This window comes from Morus notabilis, unplaced genomic scaffold, assembly GCF_000414095.1.
Source record: "Morus notabilis unplaced genomic scaffold, ASM41409v2 Scaffold471, whole genome shotgun sequence".
NCBI lineage: Eukaryota > Viridiplantae > Streptophyta > Magnoliopsida > Rosales > Moraceae > Morus > Morus notabilis.
This window is the reverse complement of record NW_010365442.1, coordinates 74,000-90,340: the sequence shown is the minus strand read 5'-3', so window position 1 is coordinate 90,340 and position 16,341 is coordinate 74,000. Positions and strand designations below refer to the sequence as shown.

General features: G+C 34.5%; 2 protein-coding genes across 2 annotated transcripts; one reads left to right on the top strand and one right to left on the bottom strand.

Moving 5' to 3' along the window:
• Positions 1-5,837: 5,837 nt before the first annotated feature.
• LOC21388216 (protein RAE1) lies at positions 5,838-11,760 on the bottom strand. Its single transcript, XM_010108024.2, has 12 exons — positions 11,724-11,760; positions 11,477-11,553; positions 11,063-11,149; positions 10,834-10,911; positions 10,530-10,723; positions 9,854-9,995; positions 9,122-9,202; positions 8,047-8,175; positions 7,484-7,561; positions 6,752-6,823; positions 6,327-6,407; positions 5,838-6,218 (listed from the first exon to the last, which is right to left on the bottom strand). Exons 2-12 carry the CDS (start codon positions 11,531-11,533, stop codon positions 6,168-6,170), a joined length of 1,050 nt encoding a protein of 349 aa, XP_010106326.1. The 5' UTR covers positions 11,534-11,553; positions 11,724-11,760; the 3' UTR covers positions 5,838-6,167.
• Positions 11,761-13,815: 2,055 nt separating this feature from the next.
• Positions 13,816-14,994, top strand: LOC21388215 (uclacyanin 1). The gene is made up of 2 exons (XM_010108023.1): positions 13,816-13,999; positions 14,555-14,994. Exons 1-2 carry the CDS (start codon positions 13,816-13,818, stop codon positions 14,992-14,994), a joined length of 624 nt encoding a protein of 207 aa, XP_010106325.1.
• The last annotated feature ends 1,347 nt before the right edge of the window (positions 14,995-16,341 follow it).

Sequence of the window (16,341 nt, the reverse complement as noted above, 5' to 3'; positions counted from 1 at the left end):
TGATGGTCTCATATTGACTCAGTCACATTACGTGGACAAGATACTTGACAAGTATAATAAGGATGATTCTGGTATAGCCAGGACTCCCATTGATATAAGTCAACATCTGTCCAAAAATAGAGGTGAAAGCATATCCCAGGTGGAGTATGCTAGAGTGATTGGCAGTCTTATGTACTTAATGAGCTGTACAAGACCAGATATAGCCTTCACTATAAGTAGATTGAGCAGATTCACGAGTAACCCAGGAGATGACCACTGGAAAGCAATTGTGAGAGTACTAAGGTACTTAAGATACACTCGTGAATATGGATTTCACTACACAAGAGAGCCTGGTGTTTTAGAAGGATACTCTAACGCAAGTTGGATATCCGATACACAGGACTCTAAGGCGACCAGTGGATATGTATTCACTTTGGGTGGTGCAGCTATTTCATGGAAATCTTCTAAGCAAACGGTAATAACCAGATCCACGATGGAAGCTGAGTTTGTCGCATTGGATAAATGTGGTGAAGAAGCAGAATGGCTTAGACATTTCTTAGAGGACATTCCGGATTGGCCAAAGCCTGTACATGCAATTTGCATACACAGCGATAGCCAATCAGCTATTGGTAGGGCACACAATACAATGTATAATGGTAAGTCTAGACATATACGTCGACGACATAATACCATTAGACAATTGATCTCAACGGGAGTCATAGTCATTGACTATATAAGGTCGAAAGATAATATTGCGGATCCACTGACTAAAGGACTAAACCGAGATCAAGTTGAAAAGACATCGAGAGGAATGGGATTGAAGCCCATGGAAAAATAGGTTGAAGCAGTGGAAACCCAACCTAGCTGACTGGAGATCCCAAGATCTAGGTTCAATGGGACAACTAAATTGTCTAGACTGGCTGAGTTCACTGTGGGGGTAACCCCAGCCAATTCCTATGATGATAACAGTGAAACCCGTACGAGGAAAAGGTTAAACATTGGTTTTTAATGATTCTTATGCGTCGGATATGACAGGAATCCGAGCGGAGTAATACGGGTTACTCTTCATTAAGAAATCACCTATGTGAGAGAGAAGTGGGGCCGCTTCAAAGGAGAATTGTGAGGGCTCAATTCTTTAGAAACTCTTGCAAAACCAGGTAGGATGTTCATGGCCGAACGAACATAACCATGAGAACAGAACTGTGTCAGGAAGATGTCTGTGTGAAGTACAATAACGTTTACATGAAGGCATAACAGTTCAAAGACATCGCGTCTACTGGTCAGCCAGTAAAGTTTTTGTATTCTCACAAGGGAAGGTTCAAAGGGTAACGCCTACCTATCCTTTGCAGGCATCGACCGCAGAACTCTATCACCGTGTCGAGTTTGTGTTTTCTTGTCGTCAGTCAATTTTCATTCATGTGGGGGATTGTTGGAAAAAATGGCTTATTAAGCCATTTTAAAGGCCCATTTTGAGGCCCATGTTTGAAAGGGGCCCAATAGGTTTTGAGACGGGTCTCGATGGATTTGCGTTCTTCGTCACGAGGAGATCGAAATCAAGTATTCATACACTCAAAATGGATTTTGGGTGAATGAGAAATTGATGGTCTAAGTATGGTACTTGGAATGGCATATGTAGAAGCCCATAATGAGACCTTAATGGTGATCAATGGAGGCAAACCGAATCAAGCTTTCATGGCTTCGGTTTTTCATCATCAAAAATTGAATTACTAGCTAGAATGTGGCCAGATTCACCATGGCAAATCAAAAAACGTTTTGGCTGGTTTTAATCACCATTATTCCGGGAATAAATCTAGGTTATTACACCATAATGTCTTGGTGTAACACCCAGATTTTGGAGCCTATATAAAGGCCAAAACTCCACATGATAGGAACATGCTTTCTCACAATTCTCTTCTCCTTTTTTCGGTTCTCTCTCTGTCTTGGTTTCTTCCGGATTTCCTTGAGTAGTTCTTGTAGTTCGGTTTTGGTGATAGAGGGAAGATCAAGTTCTAGTTCGCCGGACGGTTCCGAAAGTGCATCGAGCTGCCGTGGTTGTCGTTGTATCCTGGGAGACGGATGTCCAACGTAACCTCAAACACACGCCGGAGGGGACGAATCTGTTTTAAGGACAACGTGGTTCACGTGCCTCGACATTCATACAATTCCGTTTTCCGAATTCCATAGAAAGGTTGATTTCGGGTTGTAACAATTTTCATTATTTTGTTATTCCTTTATTTCCTTGTTCTTCTTTGTATTTTCTATTATATTGTCTAACAATAATCACCTTTGCTAACACCACAAAAATCAATTCTTTTCCTTTTTCTTCTCAACAATCGGCATAAATGATCACATACAACTATAATTAACCAAGAATATATCAGCAGCCAAGCAAAAAGTACGCAGAAAACACATAAATTATGCATAATACCAAAAGAAAACGACGCTAAAATCAAGAGATTGATATAACACCATAAATGAAGGAAAAACCTGGTCGAGAATTGGGAAATCGGGACGGGCGAAGTGACCGAACGAATTCGCGGACGGAGGAGCAGAAGCGGAGGCGTAGGCGGAAGCAGAGACAGAGAAGCTTCGGAAGGTTTGAGAAGGCCGGGAGCTTCTCCTGATGATTCTGAAGGATGCGAATTTCAAGGTCGAGGGAAAAGCTTGTTAATTTGTTAAATTCAACAAAATTTGAACTTAAATTATACTTTTATTTAAGTTCACATTTTTATAAAATTTGAGATTTAACTTGAGTTTTACTTGACCTTCAAATTTGAGTTCAAATTCTCAATTTTGGGCCTGTTTAGTTCCGTTTTCGTTTCCATTTTTCACATTTTCCAAAAACTAAAAACTGAAAATGCTCTGAGGAAGCCGTTTGGCAACATTTTTTGAAAAATAAAAAATGAAAACGTTTTTTACTTTATTCTTAAAAACTCAACAAAACTGAAAACGATTGAAAATCGTTTTCAGTTTTCCATTTTCATTTTCTTTCCCCGACCGATGGACCATTCTTCTCCGACTACACCCCCCACCCCCACACCCAAGCTGTAATCGTAACTTGCTCTTCTTCTTCTTCTTCCAATTCCAAGCTGTAATCGAATCTCAATCAAAAAATTAACTCAAATTCCTCTGCCTCCCCCCACAGTCTTCTCTGACAACGCCCCCCCGCGTCTCCGACTGCGCCCCGTCTCCGACGGCACTCCTCATCTAGAAATGGGTTTTCGTTTTTTCTTGTTTTAGGCCCCGTTTTTGGGTTGATTGATGAGGTAAGGAAATGGGTTGATATGGTTATTTAATATATTATTAGTTTAAATATTATTACATGATTTTAAAAATTAAACTACCAAACACAATTTTAGTTTTTTTAAAACTGAAAACAATCTCAGAATAAAACTACCAAACGCATTTTCATAAATGATTCCAAAATGAAAATAAAAACGTTTTCATTTTCATTTTCATACAAAAAATAAAAACGTTTTGGAACCAATTCCAAACACACCCTTTAATTCTTAAACTCAAATTCAATTTAATAAATAGTATTTTATTTTTTAAAATTTTTAAAATCGTCATAACTTTTTTATTTTAATTCTGATTAAAATAAATTTTTTTTATGCATTCATAATAAAAAGGTGAATAAAATCACATTCATATACCCTGTTAAAATTTTCTATTATTATTGAGTTTTTATTAAAATAATATCTAAATATAAATTAAAGTTTTAACTTATCTAAACACAAACTTAAATCGATTCTCAATTTAAATCATAACTTAAAATATACACGTCCAAACATAAATTTAAATTAAAATCTCAATTCAAACTATATTTAAATATACTTTAACTCAAATCAAAATTTAAACTCAAATCATTATAATTTAAAAAATACAAATGAACGGCCCCTATATGTTAGCCGCCTCCAAATGGAGTTGGAATTGGAGATAATGGTTATGGCGGCTAATGTGCATGAGAGCGGTTTCAACGCTAAAGTAAGAGTACAGAGGGCATTTGGTGTTAGATGCTTGGAAGATCTCATGGGATGAAGTCAAACGACAAAAGGTTGTTGAAGACAAAAATACATATGTATGTATGTATGTATGTAGAAGAAAAAGAGAAAACAAACAAGACCCATAAAAAAATAATGGAAATAATTAATTTACAAAAATGACCCCGATGAATTCAAGTGGTCTCACTTTGACCTTAAGTTTTAAGGTTGTAGTATCCTAGGTCATAAAATGAGAATTCTTTAATGGGGTATGAAAAATACTCCATGGCGTCTGCTAGGTTTTGTTAATTTCCCTTGCACCAACCTAGGACTGGCTGCCCGTTCTTTGGCCCGAGGGAGGGAGTGGTGCACAGGTTCTTGGTGTGCATGGAGGTAATGTCGAGTCCGTGGCTAGAGGTGTGTAGCATTAGCGAGTCGACATCGTGTTTAAAATACATCGTGTTATCTTCCTTCTCTTGTCGCTCTTGTCTTCATTGAATAATAGTGTGGGGATCTCCTAGCTTATGTGAGTTTTAACTTTTACGAAGACGGTCTCCACACTCTCATCACTCTCTCATTATTTGCTTATGTACAATTCACAATAGTTGCTTCTTCACGGTGTTGTGTGGTGTTTTTTTTTTTTTTTTTTTGCAAATCTTTTAGTCTCGATCAACTAGAGTTTTTCATCGATTGTCTAGGTGATGCTAAAAGAGCCGATTGAAAACTTGATTCTTGGCATGTCTTTGCATTTTCCTATCATGGAAACTAGGCATGTGTTTTTTACGTCTTTGGGTTTCATTAAATTATACTGTAAGTGTCTCTGTGATCTCTTCAATTTAAAATACAATTACCTATTTCAAAAATGAAAAATTTTTAAAAAAAAAACTCCAAGAGTAAACATCTTTTTCTCAATCTAAATAATGCCGAAGGGATGAGAATAAAATGAAAGTAACAAATAAAGTCCTTTTTTTCTAAATCTTTTGCCCAATGACATTTTTTTTTCCTTTTATGGACCAATCAGCAATTAGAGTAGCAATTTGTATCGGCAGTTGTCTGGTTGAGGTATATTTTTTAAGAAAATACCTCAACTTGAACCCAATCTATGGTATGAGCAGGTTAAGAAATCCCAACACTAACCCAACCTGTCTTAACACGTACACAACCTATACGAATTTATTACCTTTATGACATACGACCCTATAAAATAAACATAAAACACATATTTTCTTAAAATTAAATCGGTTTCATACAACAACAACTAATTAAGTACTGAAAGTTTAATACACATTCAACCAAAATTAAGAAAAAAATGAATTTTAAAAAATAATAGAATAATTGAGCGGGTCAATTTAGCATCTTGCATGTTGATCCAAATCCGATCCATTTTTTATGGGTCAATTCAAGTTGATACTAGATTGATATTAATTTGTAAAAAATCATATTGTGTTCGTGTTGCCTCTTCCAACCTTGCACCAGTATAAATAAGCAAGAATTATTCGTGAATGTTGATACTTATGGGCACAAATTGACCCATCATCATTCCAAATTGTGGCTCCTCACGATAACGATACAAAAGGTTTAACTTCTTGCCCGTTATACTTTGCTCGGCACCAACAATGAGTCCTTTCGTTTTTATTTTCTTTGAGAAACCAACAATGTGTATAATAAGAGTATTATACATAACATTACCAGCGATGTTTGCAGCCTATATTATTTCATGCAAATGCAGCAAAAAATTAAAAATAAAAAACAACTCCATGCAACTTTCAATCAAAAAACGAGAAGTACCAGCAAGGGAAGTCACCCATACGTGCTTAGCCGCATCAAAACTAAATTTCTTAGAAGCATGGAATTAAAAAAAAAAAAATACGACTCAAGTTGGCCAAAGTATTATCATAAACCACAGAAAGAACCTTTCAAGATGAAGAAAAAAATTATGCAGAGCAGTGAATAACGAATAACGAGTGAATAGATACTCAGAAAGATTGTGATACATGAACCTAAAGGCTAAAAATCTGCCTATTTGAAGCGTTAAACAAAAGCCTCGCCCTCACTAACCTAGGTTTTTAATCCGACTACAAGAACCCCAAGTAGACACTCATCAGTCATTAGCTCTCAAGCGGGAACAAGCTAAGACAAAAACTCCATATACAAAGGAAAAGGCAAATTTCTTGGCTACTCGGTAACAAAACAGCTAAATGAGCAGTTTTACTTTCTTCCACTTGTTCCAACCCGTGGTTTGCCTTTCACCTCGGACTCCTGCATCAAGAAATAATAGAGATTGGAATTTGGGTAATGTTTGTTTTCGATTATAAGCTAAGAGAAGCTACAAAATTTTTCAAAGTCTTAAAACATTAATGAACAAACCTGCGGTAAGTGCAGGAAAATGTGGGTCTTTGCTGTTGCTGGATTGTGGTTTTCTGCGCCCTTGCTCCAGTCGTAGCAGACCTGAAGAAAAGTTGAAGAATCTCATTTCCAAATCCGATCATTTTTGGGATAAAAGAGAAAAATGGCCCAAGGAAACGTTCTCTAAAGGCAATATCCCAGAGTCGATTAAAACTCCAAAAAACATGGCAACAATTATTGACTTCTCATTAAGGCAAGCCGTTAAAAGAGTTCAACATCCTCATGGTAAAGTAACGAGTTCAATAATACAAATAACTAGGTCAATTTTGGCAATGATATATGTTCCTCAACAGGTTTATGAAAATTGCACAAAATTAAATGAGAAAGAGAGCATTTTACTACTTTGTGCTTTCAGAAATTCAATAAACTAAAACAGTGATTAGTACCGAGTATGCATATATAGAACCATCATTGTTGAAAGTACTGCAAGGTATTGGTTGACTGCATCTTGACATCGCCTGAGAAAGAACCGTGTATTAGAGTTGGATAGTTATGCTAAAAAGTGATACCACAATATCTAATGAAAGAGCAATATATTGCAAAGAAATCGGAGCGTCACACCATATGTTAACGAGAGGCACAGCCTCAGAAAGGACATATAGGTGGGAAATAGAAAAAGAAAAAAATAAGGAAATATTTCTGTAGGGATGTATCCCAGAAATAAACAGACACGTGACAGACATAAATACACATACAGTACACACACCTTGGAAATCTAAACTTATCACCAAGAGAAATTCCAAGTCACTAGCACCCAATTTGTAATGTTTTAAATCCTACTGAAATAAATATGATAATTATGATAGGTAAATATGCAAAGTAAATCCTACGATCTGAAGAACATTATTGATCCATGTCTCATTCAAGTTCAATGGCTTTTCACAATGAAAAACGTAGCATTAATGTATTTCTCCCCATGCATGAAAGAATAGTATCGTACTCGTAGAAGAAATGAAATGAACAGCAATAGCATTATTGAAAGAAATGTATATGGATTATGGACCACATAAATTTGACTTCCTGTCTCATGTCAGCATGCAAAGCACATAACAAGTTGAATAAACTAAATAAAGAGGAATTAATAGTGAAGTGAAAACCAAAAAGATATTCAGAAACACCTTAAGCCTCTGTTTACTGTCCTTATCCCAAAAATTAAAGGCCCCATCGGAGCCTGCAGTTGCAAAAGTTTGATGCACCTGAAATTAAGGAAGAAAATATGGTCACAATCGAAGTGATCAAACTGAAGATAACATACGCAATTTATAGTCAGAATTGATTACATCCTATTTATCTAAAATTAGGCCTAACAGATCTAAAGCATGGTCGAATTTCAATGTGATTTTATATTTCTGCAATAACAAACATCATTCAAAACAATCTGTTTATTCTGATAATCTGATCATATGTGCTAAATTAAATGAAATTTCCAGCCAAATTCTTTCCTCCTGAAAACCATGCATTTAGGTTGCTATATTACTAATTAAAAGTAACTATTGAAAGTTAGAACATAAAATCGGTCTTCTAACACAAGGAAACAATCTAATTCTGCAATATGCAAAGCTTTTGAGAAGCAATAAAATTGTTTTGAACAAGTTAAATAAACGTGACCAAAATCAAGTTATACAAAAGAAACATTTTATATCTTAAACAAAAATATAGAGTTGATAACAAAAAATCTTACAGGATGGAAGTTCAAAGAGTTGACAGAGTATATCTCAGTGCCATCTCTGTGGCATTTGAAAGTAAAGTTTTTACTTTGCTGTGAATCATCTAGATGATGCACACCCACCCTTCCCTCTATCGAACCAATCTGAAAATACCATTAAAATATAATCCGAGCAAACTTAATACAATGCAGTTACACGAGGAGATACATTTAAATCTTAAAAATTCAGGACAAAACTTTTCCAGCACAATGAGACTTACAGCATAAAAATAACTGAAATTTGCAGAAACAACAGAAGAAAATGAAAATACCAAGAATCTAGCCCCATTCACTTAATTCATACATAAGAACCAGAACGTTCAACATAACATTTCACTCTTCATGAAGGGCCTTAAATATTTATATCTGAAAACAGGGAACCATGGGATTTTATGTCTTAGCTTTAAATCTCACTAACTTGTCTCAAAATATTCTACCTGGAAGTACAGGGTTCCTGTTGCACAATCAGATTAGATCAGGTGAATATAAATTCAATGCTTTAGGTAACTCTTAACTGTACATACACGCATACATTCTTGAGAAAATTGCTTAAACATCATTTGTTGACTTCTTTGAAATTTAAGCAACATTATCAGCATCCAAATCACAAAAATATATTCCTAGTTAAAGTGCTAAGCTCAAATTTTCAAATATATATAGCCATAAATGGTATGTGGTTTCTGTTCTTTCTTCTCATTCAAGGTTTGTGTCTAGAATTAAGGTAGTTACAGCTGCTCTAGTCATACCCCAAGAGAAGGGCTTTTTAAAATGTACTAATGACAAACACCTCAAATATGGCACAGAAGAATCACAACATTCTTGTTAAACTGTAACTAAAACCCACTGAAAATTGGGTTGTGCGCATAAGATGTCTTAGTACCAAATCTGTCAAGCTAAATCTAACAACATATTAACATTTCACAATACCAAAGAGCGCGCCGTGAGAACGAATTTTAGAATCTAATGATACAAGAAAGTAAGATGTGACATTTTTAAATTCATCATTTAACAGACAGGTAATGTTAAATAACTAAATAGTAATCATGAGTACCAAGAAACCCTGCTGATCAGGAAAGGCAGCAATACATCTTGTCTGATACTTCAACGGAGAAATAATTCTCTTGAACTCAGTCTGTGTAAGTAGTATTCAACAAATTTTTAGAAAGAAAAAAGATGTCAATGTCAGTAATTGTATATCACAATAGCATTTTCTTGTTCAATGATAAGCGTTGAACTTTATTAAGAAATCCTATTAATTAATAGAAAGGAGAACCAGAAGTCTACATAAACAAGAATTCTAATTCTCCAAAAACAAAATAATAATAATGATAAATTTTTTTTTTCTTGAAAAAAAAATCATACAAAATTGGGAGTCCTTGAACTCCTTACTTCAAACAACTTCTCAACCACTAATCAATGTGAAAAATAACTTTGACGCTTCTGATAGTTTTAAAAAGGAGAAAAAAAAGGATGTTGCATAACCATTCAGGCACCATTCTCCTAAGATTAATTATCCAAACTTTTAACTGCCAAGGAAAGCTCAGCTTGCAAAACAGCTATGGTACTTCTGATCATAATTTCTTTAATTAGAAAAGATAATAAGCTAAATCCTTGATATTCTAATATAATTGATGGCTCTACTTAGTCTAAATCCGAAATATCAAAACCAAAAAACTTTGAAACAATATGTTAGATCACATTCTAGAACCTGCTTATTTGAAATGTGCCTTCAGATCATTTTGAACACCATGTTCAACCGTCAAATCTAATAAAAGCGCATTACCTGTGGGTTCTGTAAATTAAAGACTATCAGATTCCTGTCTGCAGTACCAACAACCATCAATGGATGTCTCACTGTTAGTGCATAACAGCGATCTGGGAGTTGCTGTGTGTGGACTGGATTTGGTTGTCTAGTATCCCAATATCTATAAAACAGGCAAAATGATTCACCAAGATCTTAGAACTCAAAGACATAGGATGATAGGAATTCACGAATATTAGATTGAAGCATGCATAGAACTGTAGAGATTGTACATGCAGAAAGCAAGCAGCTGCAACGGATTGTTCATAAGTAGTAAGTTTGAATTTATGCATAAGGAAATAGAGAAAAGATTGTCCTTGTAGCTTCCTATTTCGCAAGCATCCTTCACATAAATTTACCAGCATGAATCCACAATACCTAAACTTAGTGTGTGTGTGTGTGTGTGTGTTCACAAGAAAAATTAAGAAATCATGCAGACCAGCATATGTTTATAGTTTTTAGCGGACAGTTTATTGTTAAATGACTTTTGAATCTTTGATGACGAAGTATACACATACTATAACCAATGGTGTCATGGCTTCTGCACAAAATGCAGATTTGCCATACTTTAATTTCCATAATGCCAAAAATCCAGAAGCAAAAGAACCATCTACAAATGAGAAATAAAAAATAAACATAAAAAACAAAATATTATTACTTCAAGGTCTTATCCCAGCTTCCGGTCACCAAGAGGCTCATCTCTGGGATCCAAGCAACCTCTTTAATAGGTGCATCATGCATGGCCACAGTCATTGGTTGACCACCAGACAGCAAAGGCCACATTTTCACCTGCTTGTCACAGCCTCCAGAAAAGACGGTTGTCCCGTCATCCTTCCAAGCTGAGCATAAAACCTTACAACAAAACAAAGTAAAAATTAAAATAAGCAACCATACAAACTCAAAGATTCAACAACCAGAAAATGAAAAAAGAATAGTTAAATTTCAGGAATATAAATATATACCGGCTGCTCATGAGATATTGAAGCTTTGGGTGTACTGCCTAAGGCATTCCCATTCCGCATAATCTCCCAACATCTTACCTAAAAAGAAAAAACCAGTTTGAACAATACCAAAAGAAAAAACCAAGCCACATGATTCAAAACCAATTGTGTTAGTGCGGAGATTAACCAAGCAAATGCATAATTTATGCTTAAGAACATAACAACAGAGTAGGACAAATTTGGAATAAACCTGATTGTCCCACGAAGTCGCGACGAGATGATTGGCCTTCGGACTAAAACAAAGGCTAGAAACAGAATCACTAGGAGCTTGAGTCACCTAGACAAAGTATTCAAAATTGGATTAAGTTAACTAATCAAAGAAAAAAATATTGAATAAAAAAAATTGGATTAAGACTCTCAAACTCCAGAAATCAGGTTAAATGCAAAGAAACTAGAGAATCAAAACACCAAAAAAAAAAAAAAAAAACAGTACATAAAAAAAACTCGATTTCAGAAATACCCTAGAGCTGAAAAATAAACTTTCAAACCAAAAGCAATAAGAATGTGTCAGCTCCCTCATATTAAATAAATAAATAAATAAACCAACAACAACAATTTGTGTAACTATGGATATGGAGAAAATGAGAAATCAGAAATTAGATACCTCAAACGAATTATTGGGATTGGGATTCCCAGTAGAAGTGGTGCCAAAGGTCGCCATTGTTTGTTACCGCCAAAGCTCTGAAAACAAAGACACAAAAAAAAAAAAAAAAAAAAAAAAAAAAAAAAAAAAAAAAAAAAAAAAAAAAAACCGACATTATTAAGATCAAATTTTCCACTGCTAGGGCGAAATAATAATAATAATTAACAAAAGAGGAAGGGGAAAGGGAGTCTTAGAGCAAGAGAAATACCCAGAGCGAGCGAGCGAGGCAGAGAGAGAGAGAGTTCAAAACAAAGGAGAGGCAGAGAGAGAGAGAGTTCAAAACAAAGGAGAGGGAGATGGAAAGCAAAGAATGGCGAAGGAAAAAGAATGAGAGTATGAGAGTGTCGTCGCGGTGCTTTTTTTTTTTTTTTTTTTTTTGAGAAGCCGCGGTGCTTAATATTGACGCATCTATTCTCCTCGAATTTTCATTTAACCCGTAGCTATGTTAAACTATTTATTTATTTATTTATTTGATGAATATCTTTGTTAACCTTTTGTGTATTTTATTTAGCATTCGTAAATACACATGTTTTTTTTTATAAAGAAAACAAAAACGGAAATAGAAAATGTGTTTTGTTTTTATTTTTATTTTTATTTTTTTGGGAAATACAGGAATGGTAATTTAGGCCTCTTTCTTTTTACTCATTTAAATTAAAAAATAAATTCAATCTTTTAGAGGCTACTTTTAATTTTTTTTTAAAAAATTACAGTAAATTAGGGTATTTGGCAAAATCTATTTTTGTCCAACAGCTTTTAAAATCTGTTGCCCCCACCCACAACAGGAGTTGCTTTTCCACAACAGCTTCTGCTGTCATTGTCCAAATTTACTGAAATGACCCTAATAATATAACTTAATTCTCAATCAACTCATTTCATTTCTTCCAAATAAAATTAAAGAATATATTTTTATTACAATGTTGCACGTTTAAAAAATAATTTACTTTCAATTCTTTACGTTATTTAATTTTTTTATAGATGTATTAATTAATCTCTTTGAATAAACCAATTTGTTTTTAGAGATATTTTAACTAATAAAATGGAAATTATATTTATTTTAGTATTTTGTTGTATAAATGTTACGAATATTGACTATAAAAATAGAAATAAATTTAATTATAATTATGTGTGTTAAAGTATGTCTATTTTAGTCATTATATATCTTCACAATAATTTTAATATAGTTTACCAAACACTTAAATTTATGTTTCTGGTATTTACAACAACTTTGAAAAAAATTTATCAAACACTTACATGTTTCTGGTCATGGTAATTTCTGACTAACAACATAACAACAACAGAAGTTTTCAACAACACAGCAATACCAAATTGGCCCTTAATGGTCTTATATCAATTTAATTAGTAACTAAAATTTCTCCATTAAAAAAATGGAGGCAAATCCATGCCAAAAAATAAATAAAAAAATAAAAAATACTGATAATTAGATAAACTAGCTTGTAATTAAAAAATGGGTTTAGCGTAAACAGTATCAGGCAATTCCATTCCAAAAATAAATAGACCTAATAATTACTAATTAGATAACCTAGTTAGTCTATGAATTTTAGAAGTTTCCAACTTTATTCTTTTAATTTTAACCGATTGACAAAATAAAATTGAGAGTAAATTTTAAGGGTCATTTATGAGATTAATTCAAAATTGTAATACAAATATTTGTAAATTGAAAATTTCACGGGAAAAAGAGTAGGAAAAAACTGTAAAAAAAAAAATGTTGGGATAAAGATTGTAATGGAGCCACTTGGGCCTGGGGCGCCCCTAGGCCCAATGTGGCTCTGCCACTGTTCCGAGCTATATATACTTTGTACAAAAGGCGGGAAAGAGCGATTGTCTTCTTGTTCTTCTTCCATTCTCTGCTGCTTCTAGTAATTCTTTCTATCCAATCGATTCTTCTTTCTTCTTCTTCTCCTTCTTCTTCTTCTTCTTCTTCTTCAGTTTTGATATAGATTTAATAACGATTTTCTTCGATCGCATTGTGGTGAATTTGCAGAAGAGACGATTTGCTCGTCTGCTCCTTTTCTCCGTTTCAGTACCAGAGTATTACTCCATCGCAGATCAACTTCTTTTGGAAGTTCCTTTTGCGGTAATTTACTGGTGCTCGATCACATTTTTCTCGAGAAAGTGACAGAAAACATTATGCATGCGTATAAGATATAATTATCTGTAATCTGATATATAGCTATATATTATATTTCTTTTTAGGTGTTTAATGTGCTTCTATCGATCGTGTTCTAAGTTAAACTAGAATTGAGAAGGAGATTTGATTTTGAAAATGATAGAATTCAAGAATGGAAGGATCGAGACCGCAGTGGACAGCGAAGGCGTCGATCTTGATCGTAATAATGGCGTCGATCTTGCTCCGTGGTGTCTCCGCTGCGAACCACACTGTTGGTGGCGTTTCCGGTTGGGATCTCACTTCAAACATCCAAGCTTGGGCTTCACAAACTACCTTTCATGTCGGTGACTATCTAGGTACCTAATTCATAATCATACATATATTTATTTTTGTATACACACACATATCTAGTTACTTAATTTGCGATGAACTTGATATATATATATATATATATATTGTTCTGAATTTCGCCAATGCTTAATTACTGAATATGTACCTCGCCTTTGAATTTTTAGCTTCGATTCATATAGATCTAGCTGATTTTTCTTCCTCTGTTCTGTTTAAGTCATGATAATTGGTTAGTGTATACACTTTGCGTTTGATTTTTATTATTTTTGAATCTGTTTTATCTACTATTTTAATCTTCGTTTATTTTGTAAGGTCATGCAATGTTTGGTTAAGGAGAAAATTTGTAGTAGAGAGGAAGAAAATAGATTACGGATTTTCTTTAATTTTCAGCGAAACTTGTGACCAAAAAAGAATCAGTAACTGAATGAACTCGAAAAATTTTCTTTGAAATCAATCATCTCTTTCTTTTTGGTGCTCGTGGGTCGGAAAATCGATTTTCCATTTTCCCTTCGCTTTGTGGTTGACATGGTTAGTTAGTTAAAACGGTTATATGGATGGAGCAGTGTTCTCGTACACGCCAGTCCACGATGTTCTCGAAGTGGAGGAAGAGGACTACAAATCGTGTGACATATCAGATCCGATCAGAACATACAACGACGGAGAGACGGTGATCCCACTGACACAAGAAGGGCCCAGGTACTTCATATGCGGACGACAGGGCCACTGCTCAATGGGCCTGAAACTGGAGGCCCATGTCCTGGCTGCAAACGACACCCGCAGAGGCAGATCACCTGCTACTCCTCCTAACAACTCCCCATCTCCGCCACCACAAGACGGTGATGGTGGTGATGATGATGGCTATGAGCCCAACACTCCTCCGTCGAGCCATGCGCCGGGCCTCACCAACCATGCTTCTCCCCTGCACATGATCATGCCGTCGGTTACCACGCTGCTGCTGCTGCCGGTGTTCGTGGTGATGATCAACATCCTTGGTTGTCATTGATCACACATTGTGATTGATTGATAATGTTCTTGAACTTCTTTCTTTTCTTTTCTTTTTTTTTCTTTTTTTTTTTTTTTTTTTTTTTTTTTTTTTTTTTTTTAGTTGGTCATTGGATGGATATATTGGTATAAGCTAGTTCCTATGAAATCTCTGTTGGAGTTGGTACATGAGAGACTGGTTTTGGTATAAAGTCTGGTATTGGTGACTGGTGACTAGTTTTGATTTCTCATTGCAAAATTTGTACCCGCACACTTCTACTACGTTAGCCTTTTATGGAATAATAATAATTGCCCCTCCATTAACTGATGTGTGTGTGTGTTTTTATTTTTTACTACACTTTCTTGGCTCGTCCATTGTTACTGATAGAATTAAGATGCAATGCCTCAAGAAGGCATAGTTCTGAGCATTTATCTCTATCTTTATGGCACATACGTTTATCTAATTGCACTGATGGTAGTATAGGCCTTAGGAATTTCAGTATTTTCAACCAGAATAAGGCTGGTCAATATCAAAGGAATTATACCCATTCTTATGACATTGGGTTGTTCTAAAGCGTTATTATTATTATTGTTTTCATCGATCTCTCGTAATGTAATGGACTTATGGACCTAATGGTCTAGTGCCATAAGGCTATTCCTTTTTTGGGCCTGTCTTGCAGTCCTAGTTATTTCCTCTGCCCAAGGAAATCAACTTTATTTCAAACAATTACACGTATGTATATACATATATATATATATATATGCATGTATATCCACATATACTATTCACCCGTAACAATGTGTACCTATTCATAATAACATTTTGACATATGACATTTTAACATTCATTAAATAAAGATCAACTATAGGGCATATATAGTAGGAGAATCATATCGTTTTCTTATTACGCATAAAGAGGATGTATTGTTATTTTAGGCTCCGTTTATTTTACCGATTCGAATTTAGAATTCGAGTTTTATTACAATAAAAAACTTTCAGAAACAATCACATCTAACTTTTTTACTACAGTAAAAAACTCACATAAAATTACATCTCAACTCAAATTAAGAACTTAAACTCACATAAAATTACATCTTAACTCGAATTAAAAACTTAAATCAACGAACTAAACGGGCTAATCTTAAAGCACATTCCAACCAAATTGGTTTAATTCAAATGAATACACCATTATAAAGCTCAACACAAACTTAATAGTAAGAAAACTTAAATAGTACTAAAACTACATCTCAAGTGAGCCCGAAGGGAATATAGTAAGAACAAGTGCGCCAAATTTTGGCAAGTGGTAGACAAAATTCCCCTAAAAAAATGATATCTTTGACTTTCAACTCTCAAGAGCGGTATTCCTCTA

Coding starts and splice junctions, on each gene's coding strand:
- LOC21388215 (XM_010108023.1), top strand. CDS start 13,816: ATGGAAGGATCGAGACCGCAGTGGACAGCGAAGGCGTCGATCTTGATC. Junction 14,000..14,554: donor TCATGTCGGTGACTATCTAG/GTACCTAATTCA, acceptor TGGATGGAGCAG/TGTTCTCGTACACGCCAGTC.
- LOC21388216 (XM_010108024.2), bottom strand. CDS start 11,533: ATGGCGACCTTTGGCACCACTTCTACTGGGAATCCCAATCCCAATAAT. Junction 10,912..11,062: donor CGACTTCGTGGGACAATCAG/GTTTATTCCAAA, acceptor TTTTCTTTTTAG/GTAAGATGTTGGGAGATTAT. Junction 10,724..10,833: donor CAATATCTCATGAGCAGCCG/GTATATATTTAT, acceptor TTTTGTTGTAAG/GTTTTATGCTCAGCTTGGAA.